This window comes from Epinephelus lanceolatus, chromosome 4 (genome assembly GCF_041903045.1).
Source record: "Epinephelus lanceolatus isolate andai-2023 chromosome 4, ASM4190304v1, whole genome shotgun sequence".
Classification (NCBI taxonomy): Eukaryota; Metazoa; Chordata; class Actinopteri; order Perciformes; family Serranidae; genus Epinephelus; species Epinephelus lanceolatus.
This window is the reverse complement of record NC_135737.1, coordinates 19,564,611-19,586,040: the sequence shown is the minus strand read 5'-3', so window position 1 is coordinate 19,586,040 and position 21,430 is coordinate 19,564,611. Positions and strand designations below refer to the sequence as shown.

The 21,430-nt window shown below is 37.9% G+C and overlaps 2 protein-coding genes and 1 pseudogene across 4 annotated transcripts; 1 reads left to right on the top strand and 2 right to left on the bottom strand.

The window, feature by feature from the left end:
* Window positions 1-137: 137 nt before the first annotated feature.
* On the bottom strand, window positions 138-6,380 carry LOC117260106 (dehydrogenase/reductase SDR family member 11-like; annotated as a pseudogene). The gene is made up of 8 exons (XR_013490956.1): window positions 6,246-6,380; window positions 5,926-5,979; window positions 5,521-5,730; window positions 4,782-4,876; window positions 1,907-2,036; window positions 1,615-1,707; window positions 1,456-1,521; window positions 138-1,343 (listed from the first exon to the last, which is right to left on the bottom strand). The product of XR_013490956.1 is annotated as a dehydrogenase/reductase SDR family member 11-like (transcript).
* A 2,013-nt stretch (window positions 6,381-8,393) lies between these two features.
* Window positions 8,394-14,617, top strand: ca4b (carbonic anhydrase IV b). The gene is made up of 8 exons (XM_033631980.2): window positions 8,394-8,504; window positions 8,775-8,819; window positions 8,911-9,075; window positions 10,077-10,222; window positions 10,335-10,427; window positions 11,780-11,846; window positions 12,126-12,289; window positions 13,382-14,617. Exons 1-8 carry the CDS (start codon window positions 8,444-8,446, stop codon window positions 13,583-13,585), a joined length of 945 nt encoding a protein of 314 aa, XP_033487871.1. The 5' UTR covers window positions 8,394-8,443; the 3' UTR covers window positions 13,586-14,617.
* Window positions 14,618-17,646: 3,029 nt separating this feature from the next.
* On the bottom strand, window positions 17,647-20,121 carry LOC117259832 (RIMS-binding protein 2). Of its 2 annotated transcripts, none has more exons than XM_033631608.2 (5): window positions 19,836-20,121; window positions 19,295-19,451; window positions 18,819-18,940; window positions 18,607-18,678; window positions 17,647-18,507 (listed from the first exon to the last, which is right to left on the bottom strand). In XM_033631608.2, the coding sequence occupies exons 1-5, from the start codon at window positions 20,055-20,057 to the stop codon at window positions 18,442-18,444; spliced, it is 639 nt and encodes a 212-aa protein (XP_033487499.1). In that variant the 5' UTR covers window positions 20,058-20,121; the 3' UTR covers window positions 17,647-18,441. The 2 variants fall into 2 exon arrangements, with proteins under 2 accessions (XP_033487499.1, XP_078023125.1); XM_078166999.1 differs by lacking the exon at window positions 19,836-20,121 and adding an exon at window positions 19,569-19,771.
* Between the last annotated feature and the right edge of the window lie 1,309 nt (window positions 20,122-21,430).

The following is a 21,430-nucleotide window of genomic DNA, read 5'->3' as shown; positions in this document are numbered from 1 at the left end:
CATTGATGCTAAATATAGAACAGTGCACCAGCATCAGCACTCAAGTTTATCTGTCATCTGGTAGAAGAAGTACTGAGATATTTAACTCAAGTAAAAGCGGCGACACTACTGTAAAAAAAACATAACTCCATTACAAGTAAAAGCCACAAATTCAAACTTTTATTCAAGTAGAAGTATAGACGTGTTTCTGCAAAATGTATTTAAAGTACCAAAAGCATACTACATGTTACTGGATTTTTATTATTGATGCATTAACATTAAAAAGCATTTCAATGGAAGTAGATTTTCTATAACAAAGCTTCACAATTACTTTATGTTTTATATGTAAATCCTGATCTGAAATGTAACTAGTAACAAAAGCTGCTAAATAAATGTAGTGAAGTAAAACGGGACAATAATTCTGTCTAAAATGTAGTGGAGTAGAAGTATAATGTAGCATAAAATCTATATAGTCAAGTAAAGTACAAATACCGTAAATATGTACTTTAAGTACAGTAGCTAAGTAGATCTGAATGATTTAGGTCATATTTAATAGATTTACTGCATCATCGGTTTGTGAAGCTTTTTTTTTTTAAGTTTCAATTATAAACATGCAGTAGAAAAAAAACCTGTGAAAAAGTTTCCAGTCAAAACAGGATAAAGTGAATATTAAAGTACCACATAAATGCCAACAAGTGAGAGCCCTGCAGGTAATCTATGTTAGCAAATGTGAAAAATGGATAAAGTCTTGCTAGACGAAAGTACAATACTCACGCTAAAATAATCAGTGCATTATAATGATAGTAACACCCAACCTTATGCCTATAACTGAAGGGAAGTACCTTATGTAGAGGAGAGATAATGTAATGAACAGAATGATGAATGATAGATGTACTAAATGTTTAATGATGGTGAATGAATGCAGAAATGGATTTGATATATTACTAATATCTTTAGGAAATTTCGCCATTACTTCTTGGATATTTTATGAATAACTAACAGATATTTTACTTTTTTTTTTTTTTTGGAAATTTGAATATTAGCTTTTGGATATTTTATTAATATTTTCAAGATAATTTGCTAATAATTTTACAAAATGTTGTTGGATATTTTGCAAATTTTTACCTAAATTATTTAGTAGGAGAAATTTGAACGATATAAAAAAATATATAATTTAAGATATTTGTGTATTTTTTTTAGTTCACATTGCATGTTTGTTTATCACACTTTGACAAAGACATTTTGAAAATGTTTTTGTACTGAACCAAGTAGATTAAAGTGTCAGTACATTAAATCAGCCGTCTCATGTTGCAGTACTACGACACCTGCTCCACAGGTCGCATCTGAACGACCCCAATCTAAAACTAAAGAGATATAAAGGTTATCTCAGTATGTGTCGATGATATGGCAACAGTGAACAAGCAAAGGTTGAACATGTGTGATAAGTCACAATAGAAAGCACATGAAATGACATACCTGCACATGGGGAGGGGCACTTAGGACATATGTCACAGCATTTGCAACATCTATTGCTTCCATAGCCTGTAAGAGAAGTGAAAGGTGAAATAATATGTACTGCTTAAATGGTTCAGATACTTTTTCTATTCTTGTGTGAATGTAGGCATAATATTTTACCCTAAATTTAGTGTATACAGTGGCAGCTTTGTCAGCATTGTCGCTATAGAGACGTGGACCAAATTCTGTCTCCACCAAACCAGGAGAAATACACTGCAAAAAGAGTGGATCATATCAGACATGAGCAAACTTTATGAAATACTGTGCACTTATAACAGGCAATAATGGTGTTAATGATGCTGTGGTAGATTTTAGATTTATCTTTAGACATGTTCACTGTTTGAGGAAGCACAATGCAGAGTTGCAGGTGTGTAAATGTGTAGGGAAAAAAGTATTTTTTAGTATCTCTTACTGTGGCTCTGATGTGGGTGTTTGCTTCACGCAGCTCCTGTCTCAGACCCTCCGTCAGGGCCGTCACAGCAAATTTGGTGGAGCTGTAGAAATGTAAATCAGTATTGGGGACAACACAATATTCGCTCATGCTGCAACAGAAGAAGATATATGAGATGCAGGAAGAATTAACCAGCACCAGCATTTATTGATATGATATCAGGCTCTAGTACTCCAAAAAATGTAAGTAACTAATTTATTCTAGAAAACTATCATTTAAAGTGACAGTTAACCCCAAAATCAAAAATACATACAGCCCCTCCAAAACTATTGGAATGCAAGGCCATGTCCTCTGTTTTTTGTTGTACACTGAAGACATTTGAGTTTCAGATCAAAAGATTAATGTAAGACAAGAGTTCAGAAATACAGCTTTTATCCTTCCTTTCCTGGTATTTAAATCTAGATATGTTCAGAATGAATTCAGAAGCCACTTTACAGAGAAATGCATCCAAACTAATCTGGAGGAACTTCCTCATGCAGCAAGACAATGATCAGGTTTTGGAATGGAAAAAGTGAAAGGTGTAGACTGGCCATGTCAATCACCAGACCTTAACCCTGTGAACCCCGAGCAAATCAGCTTGAATTTCTTTTAAAAACATGGGACAAAAACAATGAGCAACGGAAGAAGAAACGACCCAAAAATTCGCAAAAAAAAGAAATTAGTAAAAAGAGAAAATTAAAAACAAGAAAAAAAGCTTTAAAAAAAGGAAGAAAATAAAAACCAAACAAACAAGGAAATGACACAGAAAGAGTGCTAAAAAATCACAGTAATTCTGCAACATAATTTTAAAATGTAAAAATATTAATTATTATAAATATTTTCCCCTAGCTTTTTTTTATTTTTTCCCTATTTTCAAAAAAATATTTTCTGAATCTATTTTTTTCTATTTCTATGTTTTTTTTTTTTTTTTTTTTAACAATTTGTGGGACATTTCTTACTAAGTTACTCATTGCCTTTTTTTCCCATCACACCAATTTGCTCAGGGTTCAAAGGTTTAAATACCTGAAAGGCGCCTGAAAGCAGCACAGGAAAAGTGATGTCGCTCCAGGTTTCAAAGGGTTAACCCAACAGAGCATGCTCTTCACCTCCTGAAGAAGAGGCTGAAGGGAGAAACCCAACAAAACAAAGAAGTGAAAGAGGCTGCGGTAAAAGCCTGGAAAAGCATCACAAATGAAGAATGCTAGTTTGGTGATGCTTGATGCAGTTATTGCTAGCAAGGCTTATGCAACCACATACTTAATGTTTGTGTGCTTTGAGTTAATTTAAGACTATCTGTTCCAATACTTTTGCTCACTTAAAAATTTGGTGAGTTCAAACAAAAGGTACTATGCACTGAGATGTTTAACACATCTAGATGTAAATGCCAGGAAATAAAAGCTGAATTTCTGAACTCTTGTCTCACATTCACCTTTTGATCTGGAACTCAAATGTGTTCTGTGAACAACAAGAACAGCTCTACTTTGGTCCATAAATGGGTGATCCATTATTTTACTTATCAGGATAAGATGATAAAATACTCAGCTCTATTGAGTAATGTTGCCATAGTTGAAATTTGAATAGAAATGATGATAATATTTGAAATTTTAGTCTAAAGGAAACAGATTGTGGGACAGCCCCTGAAATATTAAACCTCTTCACCATGCTGGCTGTGTTTACAATGTAGGACTGTTGGGGCGGATGTAAATTGAAACAAACCGATCACGTCTTGTTCTTTGACAACTGACAAGTGGCTCAACCTCACACACCTCATCCCTCTCCTTGCATTACTGCGCCGCTAACAGCTGTTAGTGGCCAGCGGCACTACTGCCGCATGACAAAGTCCCACTCTTTGAGCATAATGCAGGATCATGTATTATGCAGCATCACGGGAGACGGAATCCTCGTTGCCAAGAAAGTGCAAAAGGGAATCAAAAAGGCAGCGTGACCGGCGAATTAAAAAAGACAAGGGTCAGCATTGGGGTTGCCTTTCCCAGGTGGAGAGAGCTGCTGAAGGAGAAAGCTAATACAATCACAGGCCAGCGCTAGCAGCAGCGCAGTGATGCGAGGAGAGGGATGAGGCTGTTAGCGACCGGCGAATTAAAAAAACGAAGGCCCACATCGGGGTAGCCTTTCCCAGGTGGAGAGAGCTGCTGAGGGAGAATGGTAACTTAATGCAATCACAGGCCAGCGCCGCTGTTGGCTGTTAGCCGCTGTTAGCGGCCAGTCGCTAACAGCCTCATCCCTCTCCTCGCATCACTGCGCCGCTGTTAGCTGTTAGCCGCTGTTAGCCGCTGTTAGCGCTGGCCTGTGATTGCATTACCATTCTCCCTCAGCAGCTCTCTCTACCTGGGAAAGGCTACCCCAATGTGGGCCTTTGTTTTTTTAATTCGCCGGTCACGCTGCCTTTTCTATTCCCTTTTGCGCTTTCTTGGCTTCCGTCTCCCATGATGCTGCATATGCATGATCCTGTATTATGCTCAAAGAGTGGGACTTTGTTTCAAATTTGCCAGGGTAGTAGCGAAGCGCCTCTTGCTCCTCTCCTTCGGCTCCTCAGTCACGCAGTGCTGGCCTGGCTCTCAACGAAAATGCCGAAGGCGGTGCTGTATGTCCCTTGCCGGCGGGTGTATTCTCAAGATGGCGAAACGTAATGGAACCCCACAGACGACTTACCCGCACAATGTACAAACAAATCTGAAATTCTCCTTTTACGAGAATAAGTCAGACTATTGGTGGAGGTAATAGTACACCAATGATGACATATTTATGAATGCAGACATCAATTTTTGCCAATAAACAACTGAAAATGTTACACAATGTCCTTTTAATTAAACACGACTGTACTTCACAAAAACTGTACCTGTTTAAGTTTATGATGTGCCCATCATCAACATTTCTTTCTTTCATTGACTGATACGCTTCACGGGTGCATATACACTATGCAAGAGCGTTCACCTGCAAGACACCAAGAAGGAAAGCAACAAGTTAAGACATCAGTACCTTCCAGTTAATGGCCTCTAGTCTGACGGTGGAGAACAGCTGGCAACAGAAATTCCATTCATACACAGAAAGGTAACTCAATCATTCACATATATGAGAAAACTGCTTTTTAGTCACTTTGAAAATTATAAATGATTCAGCCAAAAGGTATAGGAGACATTTCCCTATTTTCAGGTGATACTGAACTCAGTGGCAACCTGTTCCGCCTCTCGCCCAGTGTCAGCTGGGATAGGCTCAGGTTACGGAAACAAATGAATGAACTCAATGTTTCGTTTTTGATTTGCTGAATGTTTTCTTTGTGTGCAATTTGGTTTGCTTAGAGGTCACTGTATCTGAAAAAGTGAAGCTTTACTGATCTATAATATTGTCATGTTTCACTATTTTTGACTTGTCATGGTGGGAAAAAAACCCAAAGATGTAACTAATAACTTTAACAATGGCTCTGTTCAGTTCTATTCAAATGTCCCAGTGAGGCATGACAGAGACAGTATGACCAGTACCAGAACCCTGAAACTGAGGCAGCTACATTTTGTCCTGTATTTTAAAAACATATATTTTATCATATTCGATTTCTAAAATAAAAACACTTGTGATCTTACATCCAGCATGTTCTTCCAGCCACTGGTTTTGCCATTCAGCAGTGACTCTGAATGAGCCAAGCCAGCGTTGTTGATGCACACATCCACCCCCTTGTGCTGCGCCTTGATGACAGCGAACATGGACAGAATCTCTTCCTCGTTGTTCAAGTCACACTTGAAAGGCACCAAAACACTACTGTGGCCTGCACTTTGACACTCGGCTGCCAGTTTCTGAAATGGAAAACAAATAAAGTTGTCAGACAAGCAGCTTTACAGTCACCTCAGTTGATTACACAATCCACCTCATGTGTCCTTCAATGGTTTATTTTGACATGAACACAATTACTGTAGATCTAGATTTAGGGAAAACTTGGCTTTACATCTAATGCAACTGCAAGAAAAGTATTTAGATGAATACATAATCACCTTTTGAGATTTTAGGGGCTCCAGAGACTTATAGGCTAAAGTTTATCAGTGAGCCTTTTGAGAGAGAGAGAGAGAGAGAGAGAGAGAGAGAGAGAGAGAGAGAGAGAGAGAGTGCGTGTTTTGCAGCCAACAAAGATACATTTTACAAGTTTTAATTAGTTAAACTACTTTGAGAAAGACATCGAAACAACAGGTGCATTTATCAACAATCATTAAACAGACGTTTAGCTAGACAAGTTAAACTTAATTTCACACTGGTTTGTATTTCTCCCACGACCTCAGGGTGCAGAAAAGTCTGCACTATGATGTTCAGAACAAACCTGTATTTTTTCGAAGTCCCTGGCACAGCCCATCACCTTCATGCCGTACCGGACCAGCTCCTTCGCTATGGCCGCCCCGATCCCGACCGAAGCTCCGGTCAACAGAGCCACTCTGCCCCTCCAGCGGTTCATCACAGTCCACACACCGGTTACCTACTGTGGGTACAGAAGCCTCACGTTAAACGAGGAGAGGGACACCGAGTTTGGCAGCAGAGACAGAGGCTATCCTAAACTCCTACAGTGGGGGGCTCCTGAAGGCAGCACAGCGGAAGTGGTTTACTTCCGCTCATCATAGACATATATGCCGCTCATGCTTATTACGTCATTGTGCTGCATTCAGTGAAAATATGCGCTGTAGGATTCCATGAGGTGTCTCTTAAATAAACCCCTCACAGTGCTACAGTTACGATTTTATTCCATTAATATTCTATATTTCCATGTTTGTTTGTTTTTTATTACATTTGATTTACAATATTGTTGTGCCCTCCCTGTAATTCTACTCATGCGTTTCAACATTATACTTGCACTTACCTTTATTCTGCATGTACAGCAGCCTACATACTTTTTGTACCTCTATTTAATTTTACTTCCTCTGTATATTTTATTTTAGCATGAATTAAAATATAGTATATAGGCCTTTACAGTTTACTATGTATGTATTCATTTTACTTTGTATATTGGGCATCTTTGGCACACACACACACACACACACACACACACACACACACACACACACACACACACGCACACACACAATCCTTCTAGATGACTGTCTTTTTTAAAATCATTGCTTATTTTATCATACACTTACAATACACCTATGTTTCATGATGCAACAGATATTTTTTAATGTAAACGTCTCCATATGTATGTATATGTGTTTGTTGAACATCTGTATTATGTTTGTACGTTTTTGCCACTGTTTTCTTTTCGTTCTTTGTCTTGTGCAACTGTGGCACATGAATAACCTACACTTCTGTCCATCTCCCATAACAGAAATGATTTAATTCAAGCTAACAAAATATGATACGTAAAGGGCAACAAGCATTTTAATATCCAGCCCTTGTGACAGATTTGTCATATCTAAGCAGTAATACAAATCATCCATTCATTATATATCTTCACTTAAGATAAAGATTCAAGTGGGAAAGGCAATTTTTTCTTAACATAATTTGATAGTGAGTTCCTCAGCTGGTTAGGCTCTGTAGATAGATATTTAAGGGGCTAATTTAAGCATGCAGATCTTATGAAACACATCATTACACGGAGGAATATGATGTGTATAAGTGCCATATTAGTGAAAATGTTCTACTTTTAGCAGTATGCAGTCATACAAGTGCTAATATTTGTGCTACCGTAAAATAATGTCAATAATATAGAGATGCAGACACAGAACACATTGCATGTTAAATAACTATATGTAATCTAATATAAATAGATATTAAAAAGTAAAAATAGCAATACCAAAAAAACAGCAGTGCATGTGGCCTTGCAGTATTACTTGTACAAGGAGTAGCAGTAATAAGTAATTAAAGATGAATTATCATCTGTCATTTACCCATAACTTTACCTCCTAGAAAACATTATAGTAATAGTTTACCCAAAAATGGCATTTTGCTATAAGTCATGCACTGTTACCTTGATTTATTTTTCTCACATGGCTCCAAGGAAAATATATTGATTTAATGATTGACTGGGGACTGTGTTTAACAACAGCAAAACTACATCAAAACATCCATCTATAAAATCTCTGACAACTCATGCAGTACAAGCCAAGTCTCATTTAGGCTCAGTACTTCCCAATTACATGCATTTTGTTTTGGGTGAAGTATTCCTTTAAGTAAAGAAAATCCATGTTGCACCTAAATAAGTTCACCATATCTAATCAGGTGAGATTTTTCTGACAAATCTAATCTTCATCTTTCAAGCTGTGAGTTTTCAGGCCAAACCCTTGTGAATAAGGGTCCATTCACTATCGTATGGATATCCGTCTTCAGATATCAGTGTTTGCTGTGTATCAGCGGTCATAGAGAAATCAGGAATCATAAAAACTAAAGCATGTGGCGTGGGCGGGATTGATAGGTTGATAGGTGGGTCTACCTGTCTTATAAGAGGCTGGTTGAGCTCTGTTTCTGGCATCATCCTTCACAACCCTCAATTTTATTCAGGCACACTCTGACAGCTACAGTGCAGTCACAATGTTGCTTGCACCTGTGTTATTTTTGTTTGCTTCTTCCATGACGATTGTCTCAGGGGCAGGTATGTTGTCTAAGGAAGAAAAACAAATTAATTGATTCAGTATTTTAAAAATGTATTCAGTGTGCAGAGACCTTTTTTGGTGGCATTTTGTTTGCTAAAAAGTTGCATGATATGAAATATTGATGTTTGGGCTTTTTATTTACAAATGAGAAATTTCAAACACATATTTTCTCTTAGTTTGCTCTACAGAGCATTCTGCAACTGCGGGTTTGGATTTGTTCTTGCTGTTTTTATTTTCAATTATGACTTATTTCAAACCTGTTCTTGTAGATTGGTGCTACCAGTCCCAAGTTACATGTAGTCACGCCTGCACAGGTAAACCTCAAGATAAGCTGCTGACCATAATATTTTTAAACAAAAGAAGAAAACATACAGTAGTAAAGTTACTTTTGTCACCCTCCTGCAGGTCCAGCGGTATGGGAAGTGGTTTCACAGCACTGCAATGGCAGACGTCAGTCTCCAGTTAACATTGTTACAAGGAGAACCAAACCAGATGAACGTCTCACTCCTTTTGAGTTCATTGGCTATCAAGAGGCTTTTCATGGACGCCTCCTAAACACCGGCCACACAGGTACGTCTTTGTAATAAATGTAGTATCATTTACAGAAGAAGATTTGGTAAAAGGACAATAAGTCAACTAATGATTTTAAATCAGCTGTAAAATTGTCATAAGGCAGTTACTTTAGCCATAAACCACTGAGATAATAATCTTATATGGTTCACAAGGCGGCAAAAAGGATAATAATATGATAATGGTATAATAAACTAGAATTCCCGCCTTACAGTTGTATGCCACCACAAACCAGTCAAGTTGCAGTTACAGTTTACATCCATTTCTGTCCAGACTCATATGTAGCCATGACAGTAGACTATGCTTCAGATATGGATGTTGATGCAAAGTAGTTACATCTTCTCAAACATGGATGCTTCACACACATCTTAAACATGGCAGCACAGAAGGTCTATACAATCTGCACAGTTTCAAGATCAGTGTCACCAATTCAGTATCTGACCGAATGTCTCTCCTTCTGTTCTTGAGTTATGATGTTGAATAAGGCCAGAAAATTGTTTTTGCAGAACATTATGATGTCACAGTGAAGCTGACCTTTGACCTTTTGGATATAAAATTTCTTAAAAATGTCATTCAGCATGTCTAACTTCATTATTTCATTCTATTAGACATTGGTGTGAAATTTTGTCATAATTAGCATATAAATTCTTGAGTTATGGACAAGAACAGGTTATGTGAGGTCACAGTGACTTTGACCTTTGATCATAAAAATCTAAACAGTTCATCACTGAGTCCAAGTGGGCGTTTGTGACAAATTTGAAGAAATTCCCTCAAGGCAATTTTGAAATACAGTCTGAATACACACTGAATACTGAAGCATAAAGATGAACAAAATATGAAACGTGCAAAGAAGATACTTGAGCCTGAAGAAGCTGCAAATCATTGATAATCTTCTAAATTGTGAACTTTAGCCTTTCAAAAAAGGCCCTTTGTAATCATTACCAGAGGCATCTGTTTTATTTGACTGAATTTTGAAATGACTACTCAAATTATTTTTCTAGTTCAACTGGATTTGCCCTCCGGTATAAGGATCGAAGGAGGAAATTTGGCTGAACCATACAAGGCACTTCAGCTTCACCTGCACTGGGGCGAAAATGGAGGACCGGGATCAGAACACACCCTTGATGGAGAACAGTTTCCAATGGAGGTAAGAAATATAGGGATGGAAGTGTGTTACTTGCAGCACTACTTGTGATAAGACCATTTTATGTTCTGTATTTAAATAAATGAACTATTGAATTATTTTATGCCACCTACAGATGCATATTGTACACATAAAAGAAGACTACGACTCTTTGTCCCAGGCTGTAAGAGACCGCACAGGCGTGGCTGTTCTTGGATTTTTCTTTAAGGTGATTTTATTTGATTATTTCGCAACAAAAAGTAGAGATCAGCTTAAAATTGAAGTCTGTTGTGAGTAAGATGAAAATCAGGACAATGTATCTTGTGATGGACAAGCATCATTCTTTTGAAAATGTAGTAAAGGTGCAAACACGTCATGTCATAGATCTGATACCCAGGTTTGATACGCACAACATTTTATAATTGGACTTGATCAACTGGCAGCAGTCGTTTGCACTTTTTAAAGCTGTTGCATATCTGGAACAGGGGAGTAGGTCTTACTTACACTCATGATGGAAAGATGGAGAATTATATGAGTACGATGATGCTAATGTGGTAAATTAGATCTAAAAAGAGCTCAGGACTCTTAAGATTCAACTTTGATGAATGTGGAAAAAAATGTTTTAAAAAAAGGCCCAAGAATCATACCTTGAGGTACACCAAAAATATTCAAGCTCCAGAAACATTTTAGAAGTAGAAAATTGCACTCAGTAGGGTGCAGTTCTCCACCACCGAGCTGGTTGCAATCACTATAGACAATTCTTGTAATTTTAGCAGAGGTGTTTCAGAGGCTAAAAAAAACATACACGTCCTATTTTTGCTGGTAATGCAATTCGTTTCACAGAGCAGATGGAGTTAACCTACTAACAAGCGCTGTATGTGAAATATAGATACAACATAATTATGAAGACTTAATGTATTCTAAATAAACGCAGGCAGCAATTTTCAATCTATGTCATTCTTAACTGGACTTTGAACAGTATTGTGTTTGTCTGTAGGTGACAGCACAACAAAATAGAAAATAACAATAAATACAAAACAGACAAAGACAAGGAAACATTTAACTGTCTATTTAGTCACTTATGATAGAAGCACAAATATCAAGGAAAATGACCAAATCAAAACCCAAAATTAGGCACGCAAAGCAATCTGCAGACGGAACAAAACAAGGTTGCAGCAGGACCCCAGGAAGTGCACCAGGCTTTGAAGCTAGTAGTGGCATACATGTGTATAAAAAATATGCGGCTGATTGGTTCAGTAGTTTGTGAGATTACTTGTGTGTAGACAGATGGAAACACACTCTAGCACCTGTCACACTCACTCACTCACTCATTCACTCTCTCAGACACACGACCAAACACATGATTGCTTCTAGGCTTGCGCCCAGCGGAGATAACAAAGCGTTCACGAGAATCTGCAGTCACCAGCTGATAAGAAACTTTACAAGGGACAGTTTTAAGGGCAAAAAATAATTGGCATCTGTTTGAACAAAATCACAGAGAGTATGTTGTCCCAACTTACACAAAAATATGATTGCTGCAGCTTCTTGTGTAACTTCTAACATTTCATTCTGTCATTCCAGGAGTCCAAGTCTGCAAATAAGAAATTTGATCCACTTCTTAATGCCCTGAAATACATCACACGACCCAGTAAGTCATAGGTTATCTACTGACATGGAAAAATAAGATAACAGTGCTTTATCATCTTCCAGCAGCATTGTCTATAGTGCCCTAAATGTACTGCTGATTGTTACAGCATCAGACTAAAGTGCGATTGTCATTAGATAACACAGTGTCACAAAACACTTTCATCTAACACCTCAACAATAAATCGATTAAAACAATAACGCTGTCGCCTTGAACCTATTTGTTGTCCAATATTGAATTTATAGCTAACTTTATTGTTGTGTTAATATTTTATAAAACCAGCCAACATCACAATACTGAAGGGTGTGTCCCTGGAAATGTTGATTCCTCCCCAGAAGAATATGAACAAGTACTTTCGCTATGACGGCTCCCTCACTACACCCAACTGTGCTGAAGCTGTCGTCTGGAGCTTGTTTGAAGACACCATTCCTCTTAGCAGGAAGCAGGTAATTATTTTCACAGTGTGATATATCCTACCCAGAGGAGAAAAGAAACCGATCACATTCACTGAAATACTGGTGTCGGACAGCTGTTGCCTACTTTACAATGGCAGAGTCAGATCTTACATTCAACATGACATAAACTCATTATATTCCTGTGGTTGAGTAAAAATCTTCCACAAATTATGAACTTTTCAGGAAGCACAAAAATCCTGGTTTCATTGTCATTGTTTTAGAAACTTATCTCAGCATGTAGGCTAATCCTTCAGCTGATCTCAAAGCATCAGTATCCCCACCACATAGAGCTGATATGGTGAATGTGTTGGCAAACAGTTCAATACACCAGCACATACTGAGCGTCATTTGCCTTCATTTGGAGCTGTGTCTGGCAACCCAGTCAATGTAAAGGTCTAGACACACCAGACTGACATGAAAAAAACTAGGGACGATGAAGGCCAACTGCTGCATTGGCTTACGTCGCTGTGTCTCAGCCAAAAAGTTGCAATTGGACACACCCCAAAGACCACAGCCAATGGCCTAACAGCATGTATGTTCTGTGCTTACATGACAGGAAAGAGCTCTCCATACCAGCAGGCGGATGCCAATTTAGTAACCTGAACTGCCCAAAATAAAGCCCACAAGGGCCGACTAGTGCCAATGGGACACACTGCAAAAACTAGGGTGACAGACGCACACCAATGGCCTGACATTGACCAATGGCAAATAATCAGCTTGGTGTGTCAGGGCCCAAACTCCAACATGCTTTTAGCCTCACTATGTTTACCAGCTTGTTGCCAGCTTTGTCCATGTGCCATTTGGTGCTGAGCAGGTAGTGTAGAGAGGATTTTCAGAGTTAGAAAAACAACTTCCTGTTGCCTGATGAGAGCTGTACAAATGAATCAAAGCAGAAATGTTGCTGTGAAACCAAAACAATGAGCTAAAAGGTATCAAATTGCTCTGTAGAAATGAGGTTTGATTTGGGTTCAGTACTACAAGCATATCCATTGGATTTGGTCCATTGTCAATACAGAAATGTTTATTTTCTACCTCTAACTGCATCCACCTTCTTCACCTGTTGTGATTTCATTTTTGTTACAGCTCGCTACGTTCTCAAGGCTGAAGTTTTCTGATGGAAAGCAGATGGTAAAAACCTTCAGACCAGTGCAGCCCTTGAATGGACGGGAGGTGTATTACTCCGGAGGCCATGTTGCTCTGGTTAACACTGTGCTAGTCATCATGTCAGTGCTGGTATCCAGTGCACTCTCCTTCCCTGCCTGTGTTCAATTAACTCAACCTCTATGAATAAATACTGTGGTCTATGTCCACTGATGATTGTCAAATATGTGAAATATAATGTACTATATATTTAAAAGTAATACGTGAATCTACTGTATACTGATAATCTTTCTTTCTTGATTGCTGCAGCAGCTCTATAATGTCTTCCTGAGGGCAGTTTTTAAATTCTTTAAAAGGCAGATGAACAGGACCAGCCCCAGTTTGCAACACTTTTTGTTTTACTTGCATTTAATGCATACATTCCAGTTGTTTCTGCTCTTTCTCGATAATTTTACTGACCATGTTTGTGATTCTGGACAGTCTGTCTGTGTTCTTAGCCCCCCGGTGCCCATACCACATACATATGTTACTGTAAAAGTTAAAATACATCCAACAAGACTCTAAAATGTTCTTGCTTATATTGAATTAATCTAATTTCCTGATTAGATACAACCACTGCATTGCTTTTTAAAAAATGTTGTCTGTAAAACTTTCAGTGTAATCAAAAAGGTTCCTGAATATTTGAACTCCTCCATTGCTTCAACAGGCTGATCATTAATCACAACAGGTGGAGAATAACAGCAGACATTGTGTTGATTCATAATCTACAGACTGTGTGTGATTTCACTGATGTAAAGACAATCTCATACTTCAAAACATGTATCATGAGCACTTTCTCTGTATATTCCAGTTGTGTATTTCACTTTTTGACTCATGGTTTCTCTCTTTTGATTTCTGGAACAAACAGCACTGAAGTTCACTGACAATATTCATCAATTGTTTTTACTCTGGAAGTTTCTAAGTACAAAACAATTTATGGACTTGGGGACTAATAGTAGATATTGTTATATTGCCTCTTGTGATATGTTATCACAATAAACAGACACAGTGATACTTCTGTGATACTATGTCCTTCCTGTCTTGCAGACATTTGTACTCTAAACTGTCCTTTCTTGAACTTCAGGGGTTCAGACTTTGGTACATGCTGTTTTATATCAGTTGTGTGTAAAACATTATGCAATTGATCAATATCTAAATAAAATCTGATTTCATCATTAATATTTTGGTGTTTTTTGGGCATGTTGTTGTTTTCAGTTACAGGGGTGCTGTTATAAAGTTGTACATGCTGGGTTTTTTCTCCATTTTGATGACTGTAATGCACTTCACACTGGCATTAGTCAGACTTTACCTCCACTACATCCACTGTGTGGCAGCAGTGAACAAGTCTGACTGGCTGTTTGACCTCTGCTTACATTCAGCTCTGAGTAGCACTTACATGCTGCACATGCATTTATAAAAAATGCATGAGTATCCCTAAACATTCTATTTCTATGTTTAGGAGTCCCGGGGAATGAATCCACAGCCATGATGTAATGAGAAAGTTACGACATTTGAGTGGACAGAAACAGGAATGGTGGCTTTTTGGTGTATGTGTGTGTGTGTGTGTGTTTGTATGTGCACATAGTTTCGATTGATTTCATGGTTTCAAACTGCTATTCATGGCTACAGCTGTTCAAACTTTGTTCATTTTATTCCTCCTAATGAAATTCTTTGACCGCAAATAAGAAAAATAGCTTTAACTGCAGAAACAATTTCAACTAAGAGGTACATTCACAGCTCTCATTACACAGTAGAAGAGGATTGACTCTGTGTCAACACAGGTGAAACATAATTTAATCAGCCCTAAGCAGTGATCTGGAAGGATAATGCCTCCTGGTGTCATTAGATGGTGCACTTGTTTTTGGCACTTTGACTATCTATACCACGCTAAGTACTCGAGGAGATCACTCTGGATGTAATCCCATGTTGCACAGAAATAGGTGTCTGATGCAAGGACAGTGGCGCAACAGTGCTGAGATAATCTGCAGGATGCACAGTCATGCCGGCCTGCTGCTGAGGGTCAGTTCTTGTTTTCTTTGACAAAACACATACACAACCACGATCACAAATACAGCATTTCTGTGTGAGCATGTGTTGTTTGGCAGGAAAATATCTTTAAGTGTCTCATTTCTTTTAGCAATCTAAACTTTTTTTTTTCACATCCACTATTTGTAACCTGTGCTTCCTCTCATCTGCCACATTACTGTCTGGTCTTTTCTTCTTTTTCACGGTTTGTGCATGCCGCCCATCCCCCACTTCCTCTTATTTTACTTGGTGTGACTCTGAGGTTTGGGTTGTCGTGACAACGGAGGACACAGACCCGTCTCTATTCTATTTGCAAAGTTTCTGTTGTTGCAAGCATATTGCACATTTGCTGCTGGGATAGGGAACAGTCTTGCACCACCATCCCCCACCCACACCTTGTCAGAAACACGCAGGCGTGAGTGAGTTCTCAGAAATATCAATGAGATATGAATCTCTTCCGGTAATTTACACAGAAAGTTTTGGACTCACACCGCTGTTAAAGAGAGACATCTGGCTTTTGAGGACAGAGCTGAGGAACACCGTACTCCCTCTGCAAACATAAATATTTATCATCTCTAAAATAAGCTCACCGAGTCAATACGTCTGCTAATAATCTTTAAATACTTTGACCATTTATCATCATGTTGCTAGTCAAAGTGCACGCCTCAGTGCTACATCAGTAAAAGTATATTGTCCTGAGATAATTGATCCACATTAATTATTACTGGGATCAATATCTATCTGCTGTAGTGTCTGACTTTTTAAAAAGCAGGTGTCACCTTGTAACTATGTCCTTAAAAGGGATGAGCCAATGCTTGGCAGCAGCGGTGCAGTCTGTCCGGGCTTCATGGGCGTAGGTTTTGAATTTGCATGTGTGTGTGTGTGTGTGTGTGTGTGCAGATGTGGAAAGTAAATGAGTACACTTCCTAAACTTTAAACTCTGAAGTACTGATACTGTGAGTATTTTTAGGCCATGAAACTTTTGTCCACTACACTATATTTATCAGATGGCCACAGTTACTTTACCTAATAAGATCGTATATAAAAGCATATATAATACTCTGAAATGTATTATATTGTTAGAACCAAATCTAGTTGGACATATATTCATCTGGAGGAGGTACAGGACTGTACATACAGCACAGTACAATCAATTAAAACATCTCCAAAAAAATTACTTCTCAAAAACATGAAAACATTTTTACATTTTTTACGACAAATAATTCTATACACAAAGTTCAGACAGATTCTCACACTTTGGTACGTGTTTCAAATACTGTTCCCATCACTATGTGTGTGTTTGTGTGCGTGTGTATGTGTGTGTGTGTGTGTGTGTGTGGGTGCATAAGCATGTGCATGTCTGTATACACTTCCCTGCATGTATGGTGTGTGCGTGTGCGTGTTTGACTGTTAGAGCCTTTCCTGTGTAAACCACGTGGCTCAGACATGGTTAATAAAAGATCACGCTCACTTCTGGGTTTTCTTTCTTCTGGGGAGTCCAAACACTGGTAAGACCCTGACAGCAGGAGACTTTATTTAGAAATCTGTTGCTTTTTTTTCTTTTCTTTATTTTATTTTTGTTTTGTATCTCTCCAATTAAAATGCACTCATATACACAGGAGTTACTGCTTTATATCTCAATATTCTCCTATATCTGCATCATTTTGAGCAACATTACTGTCAAATACTGTCGGTGCAACCTGTTTTCATGTTTCTTCATTACCAAATGATGTTAGAGATTCTTGTGTCTTGTTCTTGTGTCATATTTAGTGTGTGAAAACTTTTCTTTAGTCAACCTGTCACGTCTTCAGTGTTTGCGGTGGAGCGACCAGAAGCTACTGATGTACAGTGTTGTCACCCATAAAGTAGAAAGCACTACTAAACTTCACTACACAGTGTAGTGTTTCCTACTTTATGGATGAGTATACTGTTGGCTGCAGAGAAATGACCAAAAAGAAACCAACGAAGGCTACTCGGTGTGGAAGATTTTAAAACCTGTAGGTCTCATAAGGAAACCTGTTGAATTTCTCTGTTGTGTTTGTTTTTTCAATTTTGTTTTGTCTTCATTTATTACAAATCAGAAGGATAATCGTGAATGTGAAAACTTGACAGAATAATGGTTTTAGTAGAATCATATACCAGCACAAACAAGTCTCTGAGATCTGTAAAAGAAAGCAAACGAGCATTGTACAAATTCAAGTTTATTTTCAGTTTCTGCTTTCCAGTTCTTGTATTGATTACATTCATTATTTCCTTTATACAAAGTTTGTTGCGAATTTCTTTCCATAAAAAAATTGCTGGAAAACTAAAAAAATGAAAGAAGAAATATTTTCCTAAATGCCTCATATGAAAAAAAAAACTATGAGCCAGTTATAGAAAATATATAAATAGGTTATAAGGCAAATACGGATTAACTATATACACTTTGGTCTGCAAAATAACTGAGACTAAAGGTGTATTTAAGGCTAAAATAATCTATTCTTTTTTGCCATCAGGTACGATTGAAATAATTACAATTTATTCATATTGTAACATGTTTATATATATGTACATACACTAAGTGTATGTAGGCAGACAAGTATAAAAATCTTCCCTGATGAATCTTTCATGTGGTTTTTGATTTCAAAAATGTATGTATATTCTGTACTTTTATCACCAAATGATTTGTGATTTTTGTTGAACTTTTTCAATAAATCAATTACCTGAAATTTGTATGACGAGAATGCTTTCAATCATTCACATCCTGATCAACACTGGTAATATTTAGGGTCCATTAGTTGCTTATTTGCATTTGCCCTCACTAACTTGAAATCTAAAGCTCGTAAAGTGTCGTACTATCATAAAAAAATAAAAAATATATTTTGTTTGACACATAAAATGTCCATTTAGCTATTGTTTTTGTAAAATAAAAACTGCTGAGCTCTCACTGTGTCTGAGACTTGGCATCTGTAGCAAACATCTTAGCAGGGGCTTTTCTTCTAATTCCAGGGAAGCGGCTGTAGGTAGTTTGATGGAACCAAACCTCGTCGTCCGTGCAGATCCCCCTGAAGAAGAGGTTAAAGTCAAACTTGTGTGCAAAAGTCAGCTATAAAACAAATCAATCTAAACAAATATTGTACCCTAATTGTAGAGGAGACACTCACATAGTAAAAGCCATCTTCATCCATGTCACCTAACGTGTATATAATGTCTCCTGAACGAAAGGTAAGTTCAACCTTTGAGAGACAAAAAGAGCGTAGAAACATCGAATCATCACCACAAATCACTTTGTTGTATTTGAAACAGGAGATAAGACTGGATTAATAGAAAATGGTTGAAAACCACAGTGTGGTTCATGTGTCAATACGCTGCTTACTTCACTGTCCATGTTTGGTGAACTTTCCCACGGGTCATAGTCAAATAAGGCCACCATTCGTCGAACGACCACATCATCAGGGATACTGGCTATGTCGCTTGGATCTGGTGTTAAAGACATACCTGTGGGCCCAAATGCACAAACACTCTTTTGAAAGCAACTTTAATGCTAAAATATAGAATCAATTTGCACATGTCAAAGAAATACCTGCTTAAAAAGTGAACACACTGAAGTAAACGACTACCTTTGAGCAAATGCACTGACAGAAATAATCAGTGGAGTGTTTCTTATAACTTTACTGTAACATAAACTCAAGATTTATGTGTTAATCTTACTTCTTATTTGTTGTAGTAGTTTTTTCTAACCTCCTACAGTGACAAACAGCGCATCAGCTTCTCACCCTACATTACCCCTGTACGTGACTGTTCTAGCAGTGTGTTACAGCACAGTGTCCTGCAGAAACAGAGGGTAAATACCTGTGTGGTCCACAGGGAGGAATCCCTGCTGCATGAGTAGTTGCTTCAGGTACTCATCGTCCACTGGGATTTCAGCCACCATGTTACTTGGCACGTAACCGGAGAGACCACCAGACTCACCATGATAGAAACCATCAGAGTCTTTGTCTCCAAACACCTAAATAAAGCACAGAGGGTAGGTATAGAGAGGGGTAGAGGGTATTACTTTATGTTAGGGTTTTGGAATTTAAAAAATGAATGTTAACAGTTCTATGTCACAGCGGCTGACAGTTACATCAGTCAGATGGAATTGGTGACAGGAAATAAAGAGAAAAAGCTGATATGTTTTCACACACTGTGCTGGCCTGAATTGAGCACAAACAGGAAACGCTATCATGTTCTTTCAAAGAAGTGTTTCAACTGATGAAGTGAGGAAATGCAACTTCAACATGTCAATTACACCTGCCAGCACACTTAAAGAGCACCATAAAAGATTTACAAACGATTTCAACTGCTCTACTTTTCTTTTTCTTTTTTTTTTTTTTTTTTGTATTTATCTTACCTTGATGATCTGGCCTGGTACAAAAGGCAGCTCCTCTGCAGCCGTCTCATAGTTGGGAGACATCGCAGCAGGGTTGTATGGGTAAAGTGCCACAAAGAGTCGGACGGTGGGTATGGACAATTGGCTCGCAGTCTCAAGCTCCCATTCTGTGAGTTCCTCCGGAGTAACAATCCTCACTTCATCTGGGTATATCAAAACATCCAACTCCAGCCTTGTCTCCATTTACAGTGGTGCGACTGCTTCAGTGTCCACTTGGCAGACAGATGGCTGCTGCAGACAGCAGAGCTCTCCTTGCCCTTATCCTAATTTGAGGCAACTAAGCCAAGCAGAAGGAACAGTAATCCTCTTTGAAGCAAGTGGAGAGATTCATTAGTTCAGAGCTGAGTGTTGCACTGTAAGACTGCGCAATGCAACATAATGGGAGTAATGGTTTGTAAAAGAAATCACTAATATGTTATCTTTGATCAGATAATGCCATGTAGTTCTTTTAGGCTGCTTCTGGGTTATATGTGGCAGCAGAGAGATCAATTGATAGTATAATAAATACATTTCTGAGACAAAGCTTTTCTGAATGAGCCTTGAAAAATAATCAGGTTTATTCCAAGTTTTGGAATTTAAAGTTAGAGAAAATAGTTATAAGCTCCTGATTTTCTATAAAATGGTTTAAAAGAAATTGATAATCTTTGGAAACAATCATTTAAGCACAACTGTTGGAATACAGTAAAGCTAGGCCCTTTTTAAAAACACATGATCTGTTTTTATAGGCCTGACCTCTGTGTCGTCTGTTGTCAAAAACTCATTTTTATACAATACCATAAAAAATAGCCTCCTATAGCCCTCTATACATAAAAATCCTTCAGAAGTTGGAGCCATATTGTTACAATATTAATACTATCTGAAACATCGAGTCTGGGTTAAGTGTGATGTGGCATTGTTTTTCTCCTCCACTATTTGACCCAGTTTGCACGTCACTAAAAGACAACACTTCCTCTCTTGACCTCTGGTCAGGTCAGTAGGTGATAATCTCTTCCTGAAGAGGAAGGAAAATAGACGGAGGAAATGTCTAATCGCAGGGCATGCCAATATTTTTTTTTTTTTCCCTTTGGTTAGACTCCCCCAAAAAATCTAGATAGTGATTTTACTTATTCCAAATGTTTCTAATTATTTAAAGATAAAAAAAAAACAACTGGTCTGCTCACTCAATGTAAACGTCATGGTACAAGCAGGCAGTCCAAAACTGTATCTGAGGCACTCTGATTGTAGTTAAAAATCCTTATTAATATATGGATAACCAAATTTAATTAGTAGTCAGGGCTGTAAAGCTCCTATGTGTAGGATCCAGGGGGGCATATTGGCAGAATGAATTTAACATTCATGACGATATGTTCATTAGTTTATAATCACCAAAAAAAAGAATCAGTATGTTTTTGTTACCTTAGATGAGCTGTTCATGTCTACAATACATGTGGTGCGGGTCCTCTTTCACAGTCTGTCATGTTGTCCTACAGACTAGAATGGACAAACCAAACACTGCTTCTAGATAGGGCAATGTATGATTTCACATTTTCTAGACTTTCACTTAACTGTCAAATTAA